Here is a 14,060-nt window from a genome sequence, read left to right as displayed (position 1 = left end):
AACTCTGATTTTTTTGTAGCCTTTCACAATAAATATTTTCGAGGGAGGCGCGACCAGGGCAGCCTGCCGCCCGCCYTTAAGCCTTCGCTTTGTCGAGAAGTTGGCGCCGCGGCCCTGCATCGCCCGGCGCACAGCAGACCAGCCGGCGCCCGCGGCAGGGCTCTGCCTGCRGAGATCGGATACCCCGGCATCAAAGGAGGATTTTCACTCCCGGCTCCACCCTGGCGTTCGAGTCCCGCGCGGTACGCCRAGCCCAGCCTCGCTGACCCGTGCTAACATTTCATCTTAAAATCCGAAGTGCTGCAGTGACACTGAAACCGCAGATTGCTTAAAGCAGGTACTCCCCACCCGAATTCAAAGTGCTGCTACTAAGACTTGAACCTAAATGCCCCTGTGATCATTTCTTTTCACTCTACAGCTTTCCCCCCTCACAAAATACCCCTGGGACTAGGATTTTAGCCATCACTCTTTATTAGGGGGAAAAAATGTACAAATTAGTTACTTCTAAATCAGTTCCCTATTCCCTTAAACAGTCTGCTTAATTAGACTGCCCAAGCAAAATGTGCTTTTATTCCATTTTCCCCTACAGACGCACTCTGCATAACCAAGGAATAGTTACATACAGTGCTTTGATCATTCCCTGCAGTTTGTGTGAGTTACAACAACTGAAAYAGTGTAATCTTAAAATATCAATCCAAAACTATAGCTGGTCATACATACAAAAGTGGCAACTGTTGCCTGTGCCCCGCACACTGGTGTGTTTTTTTTACCACTAAGGAACAATACCACAAAGAGGCACAACGTAGGGATGTGAGTCTGTTTCCAGTGGATCCCTGCAAATATTCAGTATCACTCTTCCCAGGAACAGGCTGAGAGACAAGACTGTAAACTGKATTCCTATTTACTCTCTTTGGAGACAGCACGTTGCAGATCAGCACAAGTGAAATTCCATTTAGAAAAAAAAGGGGGCGGCAGGAAAAAGGAGGAGGAAAGGCATCTGCCCCAGTTTTCCCAGAGAGAACCAAGGTAAGTCAATACTGGGCACCCAAAGAGAAAGCATATTGCAATGCACTGTGTAACCATGATGTGTGTAACCAGAAAGGACATCTAATTAAATGGAAAGYGCAGCTTGTTCCCACAGATCACACAAGCAAAGCCATCAGCTTATTTACTCCCCAAGCAAACGGAGTGAATACGGGCTTGCCAAAATGACTGCATCCCTGAGCAGTCCCATTAAAATGTCGTAAGTAGATGCCTGAAGAATACAAGAAAGAACTGAACACCACTTTAGTCAAAGAGTAAAAACCCCATCACAGCCTATGTTAGCTAACCTCCCTATATTATATGACACTGCATKTACAAAACAGCTTCCTCTCCCACCCTTTCATATAACAAATCTGCTTTAGTTCAACTCATCCAAAAGTCTATACAAATTAATACACTGTGTCAACAGAATCTGTTGAAACTGGAAGTTACCTCTCCCAGAGAGGTTATTTTAGAAGTACTTAGGATATCATTTTAAGAACAACTTAAGATTTCCCTCCACCCACACACAATCACAATGGAACAAATCCATTTTCCTTCAYACTAAATAATAAGTTTTACCTTTGGAGTGGTTCTAGTTTCTTAATTCTAGTATTTAAAAAGAGGATTAAGATTCTTATTGCCACTTCTCTCCAATAGGAAAAAAAAAAGATAGCTAGATGCCAAGGGGATATGGAAAAATAAAAATTACTAATGGTGGATCTATGGTTCTCGACAAACAATGCTAAGCTCCAAACTTCTCATGGAGAGCCAAAGTATAACTGGGGACTGGAACGGGGGAGAAGCACCAATGTCAGAGCAGAAGAAACTTTGAATGATTCCAGCGCCTTTAAAGGAAGCCTAGACTCTAAACTACATCTTCATACTTGGTTTGCTGAGTTTGCCTCAAATTACCCTGACTAGCTGTTGTGGACGCCGTACCAACTCCAAAGTCAGAAGTGCTCAGACACAAAGTGGGGAAAGACCTAAGTGTTTGCTGCTAAAACGTTCCATCCTGCCCAGGAGTGAGTCCCTCCTCCTGCTTTAAGAAGTTTGACTCCCTAGAGGAAGAAAACCACCCTAGACAGAGCAGATTGGCCCTGTGGCTCCTAGTGGTAAGAGGCAGATACTSAAAATCTATGGCTGCCTCCTCCACATTCATCAGACACTGAGGAATTACATGTCCTAACAGCAAAAGGTAGAACAAAGACAACATTAAATGCACAGGTGGCTGGACTGCCCCTCTTAGAAAATACTACCAGCCCCTGAGACACAGACACAGGTGATGAAGACCTGTCCAAGTATGTGACCCCATTAGTAGCTTTCAGACAGTCCCAAATGACATGGTGAACGTGACATGCAGGCAGGAAGATGTTTGATGAGGTAAAAGACAGTAGCACCTCCCTTCTAGAAATAGTTTAAAAAGGCATTTTTTCCCTGTATGTAGAGATTTAAATTTTCTTCTCCTTTTTTTGCCAATAAAACCTGCTAATGATATAATCATGATCATCAAAAAAAYGCCAAGTCTGCTCAGAAGAGCTCTTAAGACTTCATTTCGTCCTAAACAAACTCATTAACACTTACTGAAGTTTAAAAACTGGAATCAGATACCAGCTCCCTTCCCCCTCACAACACAGATTTATCATTCACACATACACGCACACATACACACACACACAGAGTACTTGTTTCGTTCCTCTTTTACAAATTAACTGCTATAAAGGATGATTGTTCTAAGCCATGGAGACTTGTGAGGTCTGGCTCTCACAGAGAAGCCATTTTCCTCAAAGGTTTTTACCTGATTTACAAGGCAAAGCTCTACCATTTCTGCACATTCTTACCAAACAAAATACAGTCTTATTGAGTGAGCCTAAAAATCCTGGACGCAGTGGCTCCGGACCCAAAGGTCAGTTCTTGGCTGTTCTGAGCTTCCTGCGGAAATAGTCAGGGGCTGCATCATACAGCCAGTCCGCATCCACCACGCAGAGATCCCGCATGTAGCACTTGTTGGTGTGAAGCAGCCCGTTGTAAACCACGCAGGCCGGCTTGCAGTGAAAGAGTACAGAGGAGGGGTGGATAGCCACCAACTGGTGAGAGTCCACGGTGGTGTAAGTGCCATCTGGCTGCAGCTCCGCAGCATTCATGAACAGGCTGTGAGCCAGGCAGCGGCGGATGTTTCCAGTGTCTGAGCGYGAAGACTCCATTGGCATTGACAGCTGATTAGCAGCAAGAGATAATGCAATAGGTAGCACCTTTAGTGAGCATCCTGCAGCCCAAGTTCAGACACCCCTAACATCACATCTAAAAAGTGTTAAACAGCAAGCTTGAGGCTCCAGCATAGCCCAGAAGGACACATCACTTTCTGGCTCTCATTCTGATGTCTGGGACACCAAAAGAGAGGGGATCTTGAGCCTACAGAGCTAATTCATGTACTGTTCTAACTTCATGTGCAGGCTCCACTGTGCTGGGAGAGAAGGCTGCATGAAGAGGACAGCCTGTGGCTTCGGCTCCAGCCAGGCTTTCACGCGTGCTTTGCAGGGAAACATCAGCCTTGGCAAGGCCTCAGTACTCCTCATYCTCCAGAACTACTGTGCCCATCCTATCTACTTCTGAAATCCTGCCCCCTTGGCATCCTTGGCAGCCTGGGGGAGAGCTGAAAGCCACAGCACCAAATGTGCTACTGGCCACTTTGCAGTCACACCCCCCAGAAGAGCAAGGAATTGCTCACTGCCAAATGTCCCAGCTTTTACGTCTCGCACAGATCTGTGTTTGTCCAGAGGGGCTCCATTGGGGAGTTATTTTCATATTGTGCTCTTCTCATGCCAAACAGTAAGCAAGTGTGTATATGCACCCTCATGGGGAAATACACCCCATTTCAATGCGGTGCCAGAAAACCAGCTAGCCTGTGAACTACAAAAGTCCTTTTGTGAATTCAACTCAGATAGGCTTTGCACTGGGGCATTAGGCCAGTCCAGATTAACAGCAAAGAGGAGAAGAGTCTCAAAATGGATCCAGACTCCCCTTCTGGAAGTCAGTGCAAGGACAGCTGGCATTCACTGTGGGACGGGGTGCTGTGCGGCTCCCGTGTCACATACAGACCACAGGTATTTCAGCACTTGCTCCCATGCTATGCCTCACCCTGGGCGACTGGCAGGAGTGGTGCTGATGTGAACATTTCTCCTAAACTGAATGCACTACTATGAGAAGAAGCCAGCCACCATGGGCTGCAGAGGCTGACATCACCAGTGGCACACAGCACAGTCCCACCTGCACTACAGCAAGGAGATACCTTAGGAAAAACTGTTCTTTGCCTGAGTAGACTTCCCAGAGCTCCACTTCTCTTTTCACTTCTCCTAGATTCACTGAGCCCTGCAGCTGTAAGATTTTGGAATGCAATCTGCACAGTCAGGAATTTTATACAGTGCCAGTTTGCTCATTACAAACTGAAAACACAACCAGCTTTTCTTGCTCCTGGGACTTGGTGCACAGGGAAATCATTTTGAGGGTAAACAGAAAAGAAAAATGTGAACAGACAAAACAACGAAATACAGTATGGCAAACAAGTTACCTTTACACAAATATCCCTGAGTTGAGCTCTGACGTCTGACACAAGCATCATGTTCCTGCTGTTGACAAAGTTCTCTTTGCACCATTCCTGCAGCAGGGATACCAAGAGTTAGAAGGGGCTACTTCTTCACCCAATAAGCATGACAGTCTTTGGGTATATGAAAAGCAGAATCCTCAAAAACACACCATCTCTTAAAGAAAAGATGCTAACCCATTCCCCTGTCAGATTTCTACCTCTGATTACTCCCCTCTGTCTATATTGCTTCCCACAGTGTGAAGGAATTGCAGTGTGTTGTTTTCTCCCTGCTCTCAAGGTCACAGTGCTGTGAAAGAGCACTCAGTATCCCACAGGTGGTGAAGGTAAACTACATGAGAACAACAAGGATAAAAAAGAYGTTGCAGAGAATGGGGTCCACAAATCAGACTGAGGAGTTTACAGGGCAGGATAAATCAAAATCTGTCTTAGTTATGTTCAGTGTCTTTGCAATGCATCCTGACATACCAAAGAGCATGTCTAAGTGTTAATCAGCAAGTTGCAACACTCTCACTGCCTCCTGTTTCCAGCAGAAAACAGGCAAAGGAGAGACCTGGCTCTGCGATTACAAACMTGGCCTTAGGAAACACTGACAACCAGCACTGCTACAGCCCTCTGGGGGCGACCTTTTGCAACTACACAGCACTCTACCATTGCCTTACTGTAAAGCACAAATAAGCCCTCCCTTCTCACAGATGCTTTGGAAGGATGTACATTATAATAAGCTGTGAAGGCCAGAGATGTAACTCTGCTGTGTGTCAAAAGAACTCCTCACCACCATATCCCCAGGCAGCAACGGCATCTTCAGAGAACCCTACCTTGTTRCCACTGACATTTTTGAAGGCTCTATACACATTGAGCAAGGTAAGATGATCCCCTTCACTGGAGATGAATTTCTTCCTGATGGATTGCACTTCATCCCGCCGGGCCGGGGGATTGTAGAGGACACTGTCCACCGATAACAGCGATACGATGGTCAGAATCTCTTCTGTACAGTGGAACTTAGGGGACAGGAGGATGGTCTGCAAATCACAGAACAGACTGACTTTTGGTTGACCAAATCCACTCAGTGTGGGCAGGCTTTTCTACTCATTAACAGCCCAAGAACTTTACCAACCATTGTTCTGGATAACTCCATAAACCTTTTGTCCTAGACACAACTGTAAATCCTCTTACAGGGCCACTAAGCACCTTTAACAGCAACTATCATGCAATTTCTTGAGATTGGCCAGTCCAGATACAGCATAAATATGGTGACTAAAATCTGCTACAGTATTAGACATATGGTGAACCTGCCAATAAACAGAGCTGCCAGTGATCCTGGGAAACTACAAGGGAATTAGACTAGTTTCAGCTTCAGAGGTGCTACTTGAAACAAATCATCTTTTAATATCTCCCTTAAATGAACAGTAAATGACAGGTAAACCAGCACAGCTGCTATGAAGAAAKCTATGCTTCATTCATATATCACCAATATACTACTACAGCTGCAGCCACCCCAAATTCCAGACCGTGTTTGAGGACTTGGAAACAGAAAGTGTATGGCAGATAAAAATAAGCTATCTGTTCTGCAGTTTTTACTTTAGAGAACTTTGGTTCCAGTGGAAAGGCTGCCATCTTTCTTCCCAGAGGGGTTAAAACAAGCTGGTCTTCCTTTCGCTCCACAGCACCCAGCAGGTCCAGCTGCTCAATGGCTGCTTGAATAGCATCTGTCAAAACAAGAAGGTTCGAGCATCACAAACCGTGATGTATTCCCCTTCATCCAGTAAAACAGTCACTAATTCCGATGTGAGTAGCAAAACCAGAGGCAAAGCTAAAGCTGTTATCTCTAGTTTTGAGCAGAGGCCATGTGAGATTCTCTACAGCTTTCCTTAGCAGAACTGCTCAGCTCTGTTTGGAAGCTGGACTCACCAGCTCTCCACCATAACCATGCCTGCTCTGATGAGGCAGAGCCCAAGTGAATAGCACTGAATGAATCTGAGACTTCAGGACCACCAGGAAAAGATGCAGCAGAGAGATGGCTCTGCTTTCACAGCCCTGGGATTGCCATGCTCCATCTTTTCAGGCTGTCCTGATGATTCTATTTTTAAGCAGTTCACTAGACACTCATTTGTCCACTTCTCCCAAGGCTGTCTTTGTAACCACTTACCAGGTGATGGTTTGGACATGAAGTCAAAGGTGAGTACGTTGGGAATTCTCAGGGCCAGAAGCTGAAGCATCACACTGGCCAGGTTACACCTGCATAGGCAGAAAAACAACAGAGACATTTTACTTTCTTTTCTTTTTCTTTTTTTTTCTTTTTTTTTCTTTTTGCTTTTATCAGCCTATAAGCTCAGACACAGTCCTTGGATCTGTGCTATAGCCTAACAGAAACTAGCCTAAAGTTGGCTGGTAAAGGCTGACTTCCTAAACCAGGAAGGTTAAGATTCAAGTCCAACTGTCCAACCTAAGCAAATTTTGTCTAGTTTTTCTGTTTAGTCTCCACAATTCACCTTTCTCAAGTCAATCAGTCAAACCCTAGATCCAGTTTTGCTCTTCAGTTCTTTACACAGCCCTCTGTGTAACAGGACATAAAAAAGGTGTTGGCAAGTAATATGACAGCATCAAGGAAAACAGGTTCTGTTCTCACCTCTGTATCTCAGGGATTGTCATTTTGTCAAATTTCTCAAACTCATCCTCTGTGTAGAGCCGGTAACARATCCCACTGTCCTCTCGACCTGCTCTCCCTGTCCGTTGCCAAGCCTGGGCCTTCGACACACGCTGTACTGCCAATACTTCCAGACCGATTTCTAAATATGGAAAAGCATCATTTCAGTCAAAGCCTGTATAACACTGAGCTTTGCAAAACATAACCCTGAGGAACAACGACAAAAAAATCCCAGTAGCCTCACATCCAAACAGTGCTCAGACTTCACATGGTTCAGTACTCACACCCTGAAGCAAAACAAATTATTATGCACTATGCCCATGAAGAGAATCTTCAAATATGAAGATTCATATTTGACAAAATTTTACTCCCATATAGCTGATACCTAGTCCAGGATGAGGTRAACACAGGGGAAGACCAAAAAAAGTACACATCTAAAACCTGCACTATTTAGATAGTGCAGAGGGTTACTTTAAATCAGCTGCYAGTAGGGGTAATTGTCTCAGATAACTAACATAAAACTGAAAGAATCTCTGCATTGTTCCTTAAAGAAGTACTCACCAGGGTTGTACTTCTTTGCTTTGACCATGCCTGTGTCCACAACATATTTTATTCCTGCAATGGTGATGGAGGTTTCTGCAATGTTTGTGGAGAGGATCACTTTGCGATAACCCTAGAAAGAAGAGGAAACTAAAGTCAGTCAAAAACTATCTTAGATTAGCTCCAGTGGTGGAACGGCTGCTATTTTTGGCCAGCACAGGCAAGGCCTCCATAGCACTACAGCATGCTGTGACCAAATACTAGGTTTGCTATGCCAGCTCTTGTAAATTAAGATAATTTATACTTTTAATCAGTTTCTAAAATACATTCTTACACTTGCTGCAACAAAATACACCATTCAGGAGAGCTGTTATCACCATGCCTTTAAATCATTTTGGTTTCATTCCTGGCACAAGCACAAAATCCCTGGAAGACCTGAATTCCTATCTATTTGCCAAATAGGTGCAATGGGCCTGAGGCAGCACAATTTCCTCTTCTTATAGCCCTGCCAAATATGCCTTAGGTGTTTAGCTTTGTTAGCATTTGGCTGGCCCATTAACTGCAGTGCCTTTTTGCAATATGGATATGAAATCCACACAAAATGGTGCAAATTTCAATTCCTTTTCACTCTCCTTAATCCTATCTTCTTTTCATGATTCCAGACAATTTATTTTATATATCTGTTAATACCATCACAGTTACATTGTCTTATGTCACACTGAAACCATTGAAATCAGCAGAGTGGAGATCGCCTGGATGCAACCCTGTCTAACACGCTCTAGGTGACCCTGCTGAGCAGGGAGGTTGGACTAGATGATCTCCAGAGGTCCCTTCCAACCTTACTGATTCTATGAATAACTCTTAATTACTATCATTACAGACTGTTTATTCCACGTTTTTTCCAAATACCCATTCAAGCAGAAGAGAACTCATCCTGTTCACCCATCACATTGCCTCACCTTGGGGGCAGCCTGAAAGACTCGAAGCTGTTGAGAATAGGGCAGAGAAGCATAAAGAGGCATCACCATCATCTGKGGGCAGCCATCAGGGAGATGCTTGGCAATGTCTCGACAGGTTTTAGTCATTGCTTCGATCTCTTCCTGACCAGTCAAAAACACCAGGATGTCATGAGAAAAAGGTGCTTCCTGGAGCCAGAATGAAAACCAAGAAGATGAATTGGATAGGGAGAAAGAACAGAGATTACAATGACAGCAAATCTGAGATTTTGTCCTGACAGCAAGACAGTGAAGTAGGTAAGGAAGAAAGAAAACTTGTGTTCTATGCAAGGGATGGAAAAGCCTGAAATTCCCACTGGATTCACCAGAAGTGAAGTGTAAACAGCATTTTGCAAGACTKAATCTTAACAAGATAGAGGATTCACTCAAATTCACACATTTGTTTTGTTAAATACTCATCCAGGACGAGCAAATGAGAGAGGCAGCAAGCATCCAGGTACAAGCCAGTAATCACGGGGGGAAAAAAAGAAAGAAAAAGAAAAGGAAGAAAAGAAATCAAGTTACAAGAACTTTAAGTATTAGGTGTGAGSTGACATTTGCTTAGCGGTGTCCTTTCAACTCTAGCCTCAACGTGGAAGTCCCAAAATCCTAGCAACAAGCATCTTCAAAGCATTAGATGAAAGATAATAAACAGTTTAATTAAATGATTTAACTATCTAGCAGTTTCTCATTCAAACATTTACTGCCAGCCAAAAGATGCTTATGAACCATTATTTTAATAGATTTCTATTTGCTCTGCATTTACACTTTGCCAGTTAATTAGAAAGATCACTTTCAAACCACACTTAGACTAAATCTGGGCTTTTGGGAGTTGCTCCCCCAACTCTTTACTGCAGACGCAGAAGTAAAATAACATCTTTACCAACACTCACACATGCACTTGCCATGTTTTTTACTAATGCGAGTGCTCCTCTTCATACTCCACATCAGCTGTCTGATTGGGCATGCTGTCACAGATCCTAGAGGCAGATTTCAAAATAGCCCGAGCACCACCGAGCCCAGGACAGCATGACCAATCCACAGGCACGCGACATGACCGCAGAGGTCTGTGACAYGTACCTGTAGCCACGTCCACTCACACAACTTTGAGGCCACAGAAGAGCAGAATGCCAGGCTGATACCACTACTTATCTAGAATGTGTCTGGGAAACACCCTCTGASTAGCGTTTCACGAGCAGCTGAGCCAACCTAACAGCTCACCGCTGCTGAACCCAGGAAGTACTGAGTGCACCTTTTTCCCTCGTCTCATTTTTTTCTTTCCTCTCGCTTCTAGTGTTTCTCCACACTTTTGGGATAACACTGGCATTTGTCAATCTCTTCCTTGAACCAATCCAACTCATTAACTCAGCACACTCACCAACTATTCACCTTCCTTTTTCTGGAGGATGCAGTGAACACCTGAGGAACATCTCTGATTTGGCAGCAGTGAGCTTGACCCATCTCAAGGACCTACACCTCAGTGCTTCTGCCACAGCAGAAAAGCAGCGTTTGGGCAGCAGAACCCATCCTGATGAACAACCCATGGCCCAAGGAAGGCACAAACTTGACAAAGTCATTATACCTGGTGGATCTGGAAGACTGACACCAGYGCGGCTTGGAGATAATCACTCTGAGGCTGTTTGGTGTAAAAGATCTGAATGGGATGTTGCCTGCCTTCTAAATAGAGAACAGGAGCTCCATTGAAGTACTGGGAGAACTGGTCAACATCCATTGTAGCTGACATGATGACCACCTGCAATATGAGCACAGGACAGGGATTAGTACTGCAATCCAGACCCACTAGAACACCTGCCAGTCAGGACTAACTGAAAGCCATCTTCCCAGGTTGGCAATATAAACTCAAACAGCAAAAAGCAGAAAGAGTTTGGGACAGAAAAGAATGAGCTTTCCTTTTTTAAAGTCATCAGCTTTGGTATCACACAAGTGTAATGGGCTGGTATGATAAAATGAAGACACGTTAAAATTTTTTTCCAAYATTTAATAAAGTGAGCCGAGTTACCCACAAAGGCGGGCTGCACAAAAGCCTGTTGACAGGGACTGTGCTGGGACCCTGTGCTTCCCCCTACACGTCTTCCCCATCAAAATCATGCAACCGACAGGCACTCACATCTCATCAGGCATCGCACACAGGTCCATTGCACAAGGGAGCACAAGCTCTGAATCATGACCTGACACATGTGCAATCTCCCTTCTCATTGTGAGAATGTCATAGGGCTGTTCAACCTCTAGGGCACTCTCAGGAACAATACCAGAAACTCCACAAACAACGTGCCTCCTCTACTGCTCACACCTGAGGGGATCTTAGGAAAAAGGRCAAAATGAAGATGACCAGATACTTTGTGCTGATGGGCTATCCCATGCCCACAGTCACTAGCTGGTCACTCTGAACAACTTAGGTTTAAAGCGACTTTTTAGAAATAGGAAAATATTCGAGGCTGAAATGTCACACATGCTGGGAACCGACCCAGTATTGACTCACAGTGCTTGGAGTCCAAGTCCCATCCCTGCCCTTCTCTGCTACCTTAGCTGCACGTACTTTTAGTGGCAGTTTGCCCAATTCCTTTCGCTTCTTCTGTGCCGCCTTCACCACCCCAAAGAGCACATCAGTATGAATAGTCCTCTCGTGGGCTTCATCCAGGATGACAATGCTGTATTTCCGCAGCATGGGGTCACCAATAGCTTCCCGAAGGAGCATTCCATCTGTTAGAAACTTGATTCGAGTTTCATCAGACGTAAGATCGTCGAAGCGTACAGTATAGCCAACCTAAGGAAGACATCATCATCAAAAAGCACAGGCACGAAGTTATTTACATTCCTCATTGCCATYGTGTCAAAAAAGGACCACAAAGAGCTCTGGCCATCACACCAGCCAGAGCCAATTAGGGCTGTGGGGAGASCTTTGGAAAGCATATTGTGTTTTGCAGTCTGTGAGCAGTTAGCCTTTGGAATCCAATATTCCAGCGCAAAGGAAGCTCCCCAACACTGTGTCCCAGTTAGCTTTTCCCCAAACTAGAAGCTTATCACAGATGCTTCTGGCTCTCCTTGCCAGTGTGTCCAGGACTTTGGATAGGAGCAGCCTTGGAAGAGAAAGCCTAGGAAGAGTGAGCAACTCTTTTTCTTTTATTCTTTAACCTGTTTTTTTTTTGTTTGTTTTTGGGGGGGGTTTCAAATAAAGGAAAACTAATGAAAATCAAGGGGTAAAATACCACAGAGAGAGTCAAACAGGGCTCACTGAGCTGCAGAAGCAGGCAAAGAGGCATCTTTTCCATCCATGCATATTATTAAACAAAGACCACGTTTCTCTGTGGTCCTAACTTTCTTTGTCTTACGCATTCAAGCCATGGTACAGTCCAGTTGGCACTGCAGTACTAAACCAAAGCTCTAAAGACTTTGTAAAGCAACCTACCAGTTTCCCCAGCTCTGTCCTCTTCTCATCCGAGACTCTGGTGGCTAAAGATATAGCTGCTACTCTGCGAGGCTGGGTCACAGCAATGACGCCTTGGCGGCCAATTCCTGCTTCATAGAGGTACTGAGGGATCTGAGTGGTCTTTCCCGAGCCCGTTTCTCCTGAGGAACATCAAGCAAATAGAGTTTTTCTCATCTTTAGCATCTTCAAATGAAAGGTCTCAAGCTTTTAAGTTAGTTTTCTAATCTTGTCTCAGCATGGGAAGGTTAAAGGCAGGAAGCATTTGGACAACTTGCCTGAAATCACACAATAAAGCAGGGACAGGCCAGGGACAAAACCCAGATTTCTTGCTCTAGCCACCAGACCACTGCTCAACAAAACTCATTTCACCCAAGTTCTCTCTAGCTGTACTGTGGTTCAGAAATATATTTTAGTCTGCTTGGATATGAAACGTTTGATGTGTAACACAGCCAACATAAGGAAATGATTGTGCAGACATAAGTTTTCATCACAACAGCAATTAGCAAGCTGAGATTTGAGGCTCTTTTAGAGCACTCAGGGCACCAGTAAGCTCGCAAGTCTTCCTCAGTGCCTTCCTGAAATCAGAGACASCGCCTTCAGACTCAGCTGAATGCCTTCTCCACACATACAGCATTAGCACACGTTGTAACGAGCACTACCCCATTTTCCCCATGAGTATTTCCAGTACAAATTCTGCGTAGACCACTCTGCTACAGGCAGAAGGCAGCRGAAGTGATAGAAGTATATGGACAGTTAACATCAGTACTGATCATAGCGTGTACAACAAAAAGGGTAACTCACTGGGGGCAGCATAAGACAGCACAAGTCAGAGAGCTTAGAGGCACTGCAGGCGAAACTAGCTGAAAGTGCAACACGCATGGAGAAGCAGAGAATGTTTTCAACATAACATTAATTTTCCTGTGCATTTTTATTACATCTATAATTCAGATCAGATGCCTATTCCACTTCCAACTGGCCCATTTCACATTTCAGCTGACATTGTTATCTCTAAAAAAAAAAGTGAKGCTCCAGCAGCCAGAGGTTTGTACCCTCAATCCTTGCAAGACAGCACCAGCACAGTACACACAGCAGGAGCAATGTGAGAACTTAGAAGAAAAGGAGGAGGAAGAATGAGAAATTCAGAAGAATAACTACCAGGCAGAGAACTGGAAAGCCAAGCACAAGCACTGCAGTGGTAGGCTGGAAAAAGCAAGAACAGCTATTTAGCTGACTCTTCAGCTGCAAAATTTGAAGTAGCATCTTGCAGTATAKATTTAGCAAGCAGTAATCTCAGGAATATCCACAGGAAAGGATATAAATACAGTCCCATCTAGCAGCCTGGAAAATTATCATGACCGGTTTTTCTGCAGCACTCATTTATTGTGGGGGTGAGATACAAAGCGTTTCCCATTTAATTCTAACAGTAATAAGTTCCAATAGGTGCTGAGTGCAGATTTGCAGCTGAAACCCTGGGACCCGCATGTCTTTAGCTCCCGAATGTCAAACACAAAGTATATCAGTTTGGACTCAAAAAAATACATATATATAATCAAATTAGGAAATGCCCCTRCAGACGTGGGTGAGCAGGCACTTATTTTTCTAAAGCGCGGGRCTCGCCCGTTTCCCTTAAAGCTGATGGTTTCTTTGGTGAAACGGAAAGGCGAAAACACACGCTTTTCTGCCTSCCCCCCGAGCTCCAGGCCACGGACACCCCAACCGATAACGCTCCGCCCGCAATACACGCGCTAATGATCCACACGGGCCCGCGCCGCCCCGGCGCCACGTGTCGCCCTGCCCGCGCCGCCG

At 44.7% G+C, this 14,060-nt stretch overlaps 1 protein-coding gene across 1 annotated transcript; it reads right to left on the bottom strand.

The window, feature by feature from the left end:
• Positions 1–453: 453 nt before the first annotated feature.
• DHX33 (DEAH-box helicase 33) lies at positions 454–13,027 on the bottom strand. The gene is made up of 12 exons (XM_085314691.1): positions 13,021–13,027; positions 12,234–12,394; positions 11,364–11,591; positions 10,389–10,559; positions 8,771–8,956; positions 7,833–7,944; positions 7,254–7,413; positions 6,774–6,862; positions 6,206–6,333; positions 5,443–5,646; positions 4,592–4,678; positions 454–3,239 (listed from the first exon to the last, which is right to left on the bottom strand). The coding sequence occupies exons 1-12, from the start codon at positions 13,025–13,027 to the stop codon at positions 2,931–2,933; spliced, it is 1,842 nt and encodes a 613-aa protein (XP_085170817.1). The 3' UTR covers positions 454–2,930.
• Between the last annotated feature and the right edge of the window lie 1,033 nt (positions 13,028–14,060).

The sequence above is a fragment of the Rhea americana genome, unplaced genomic scaffold, assembly GCF_003343005.1.
Source record: "Rhea americana isolate MKP2758 unplaced genomic scaffold, rheAme1 scaffold_111, whole genome shotgun sequence".
Taxonomy (NCBI): Eukaryota; Metazoa; Chordata; class Aves; order Rheiformes; family Rheidae; genus Rhea; species Rhea americana.
The sequence above is the reverse complement of the archived record's forward strand: the minus strand, read 5'-3'. Positions and strand labels throughout refer to the sequence as shown.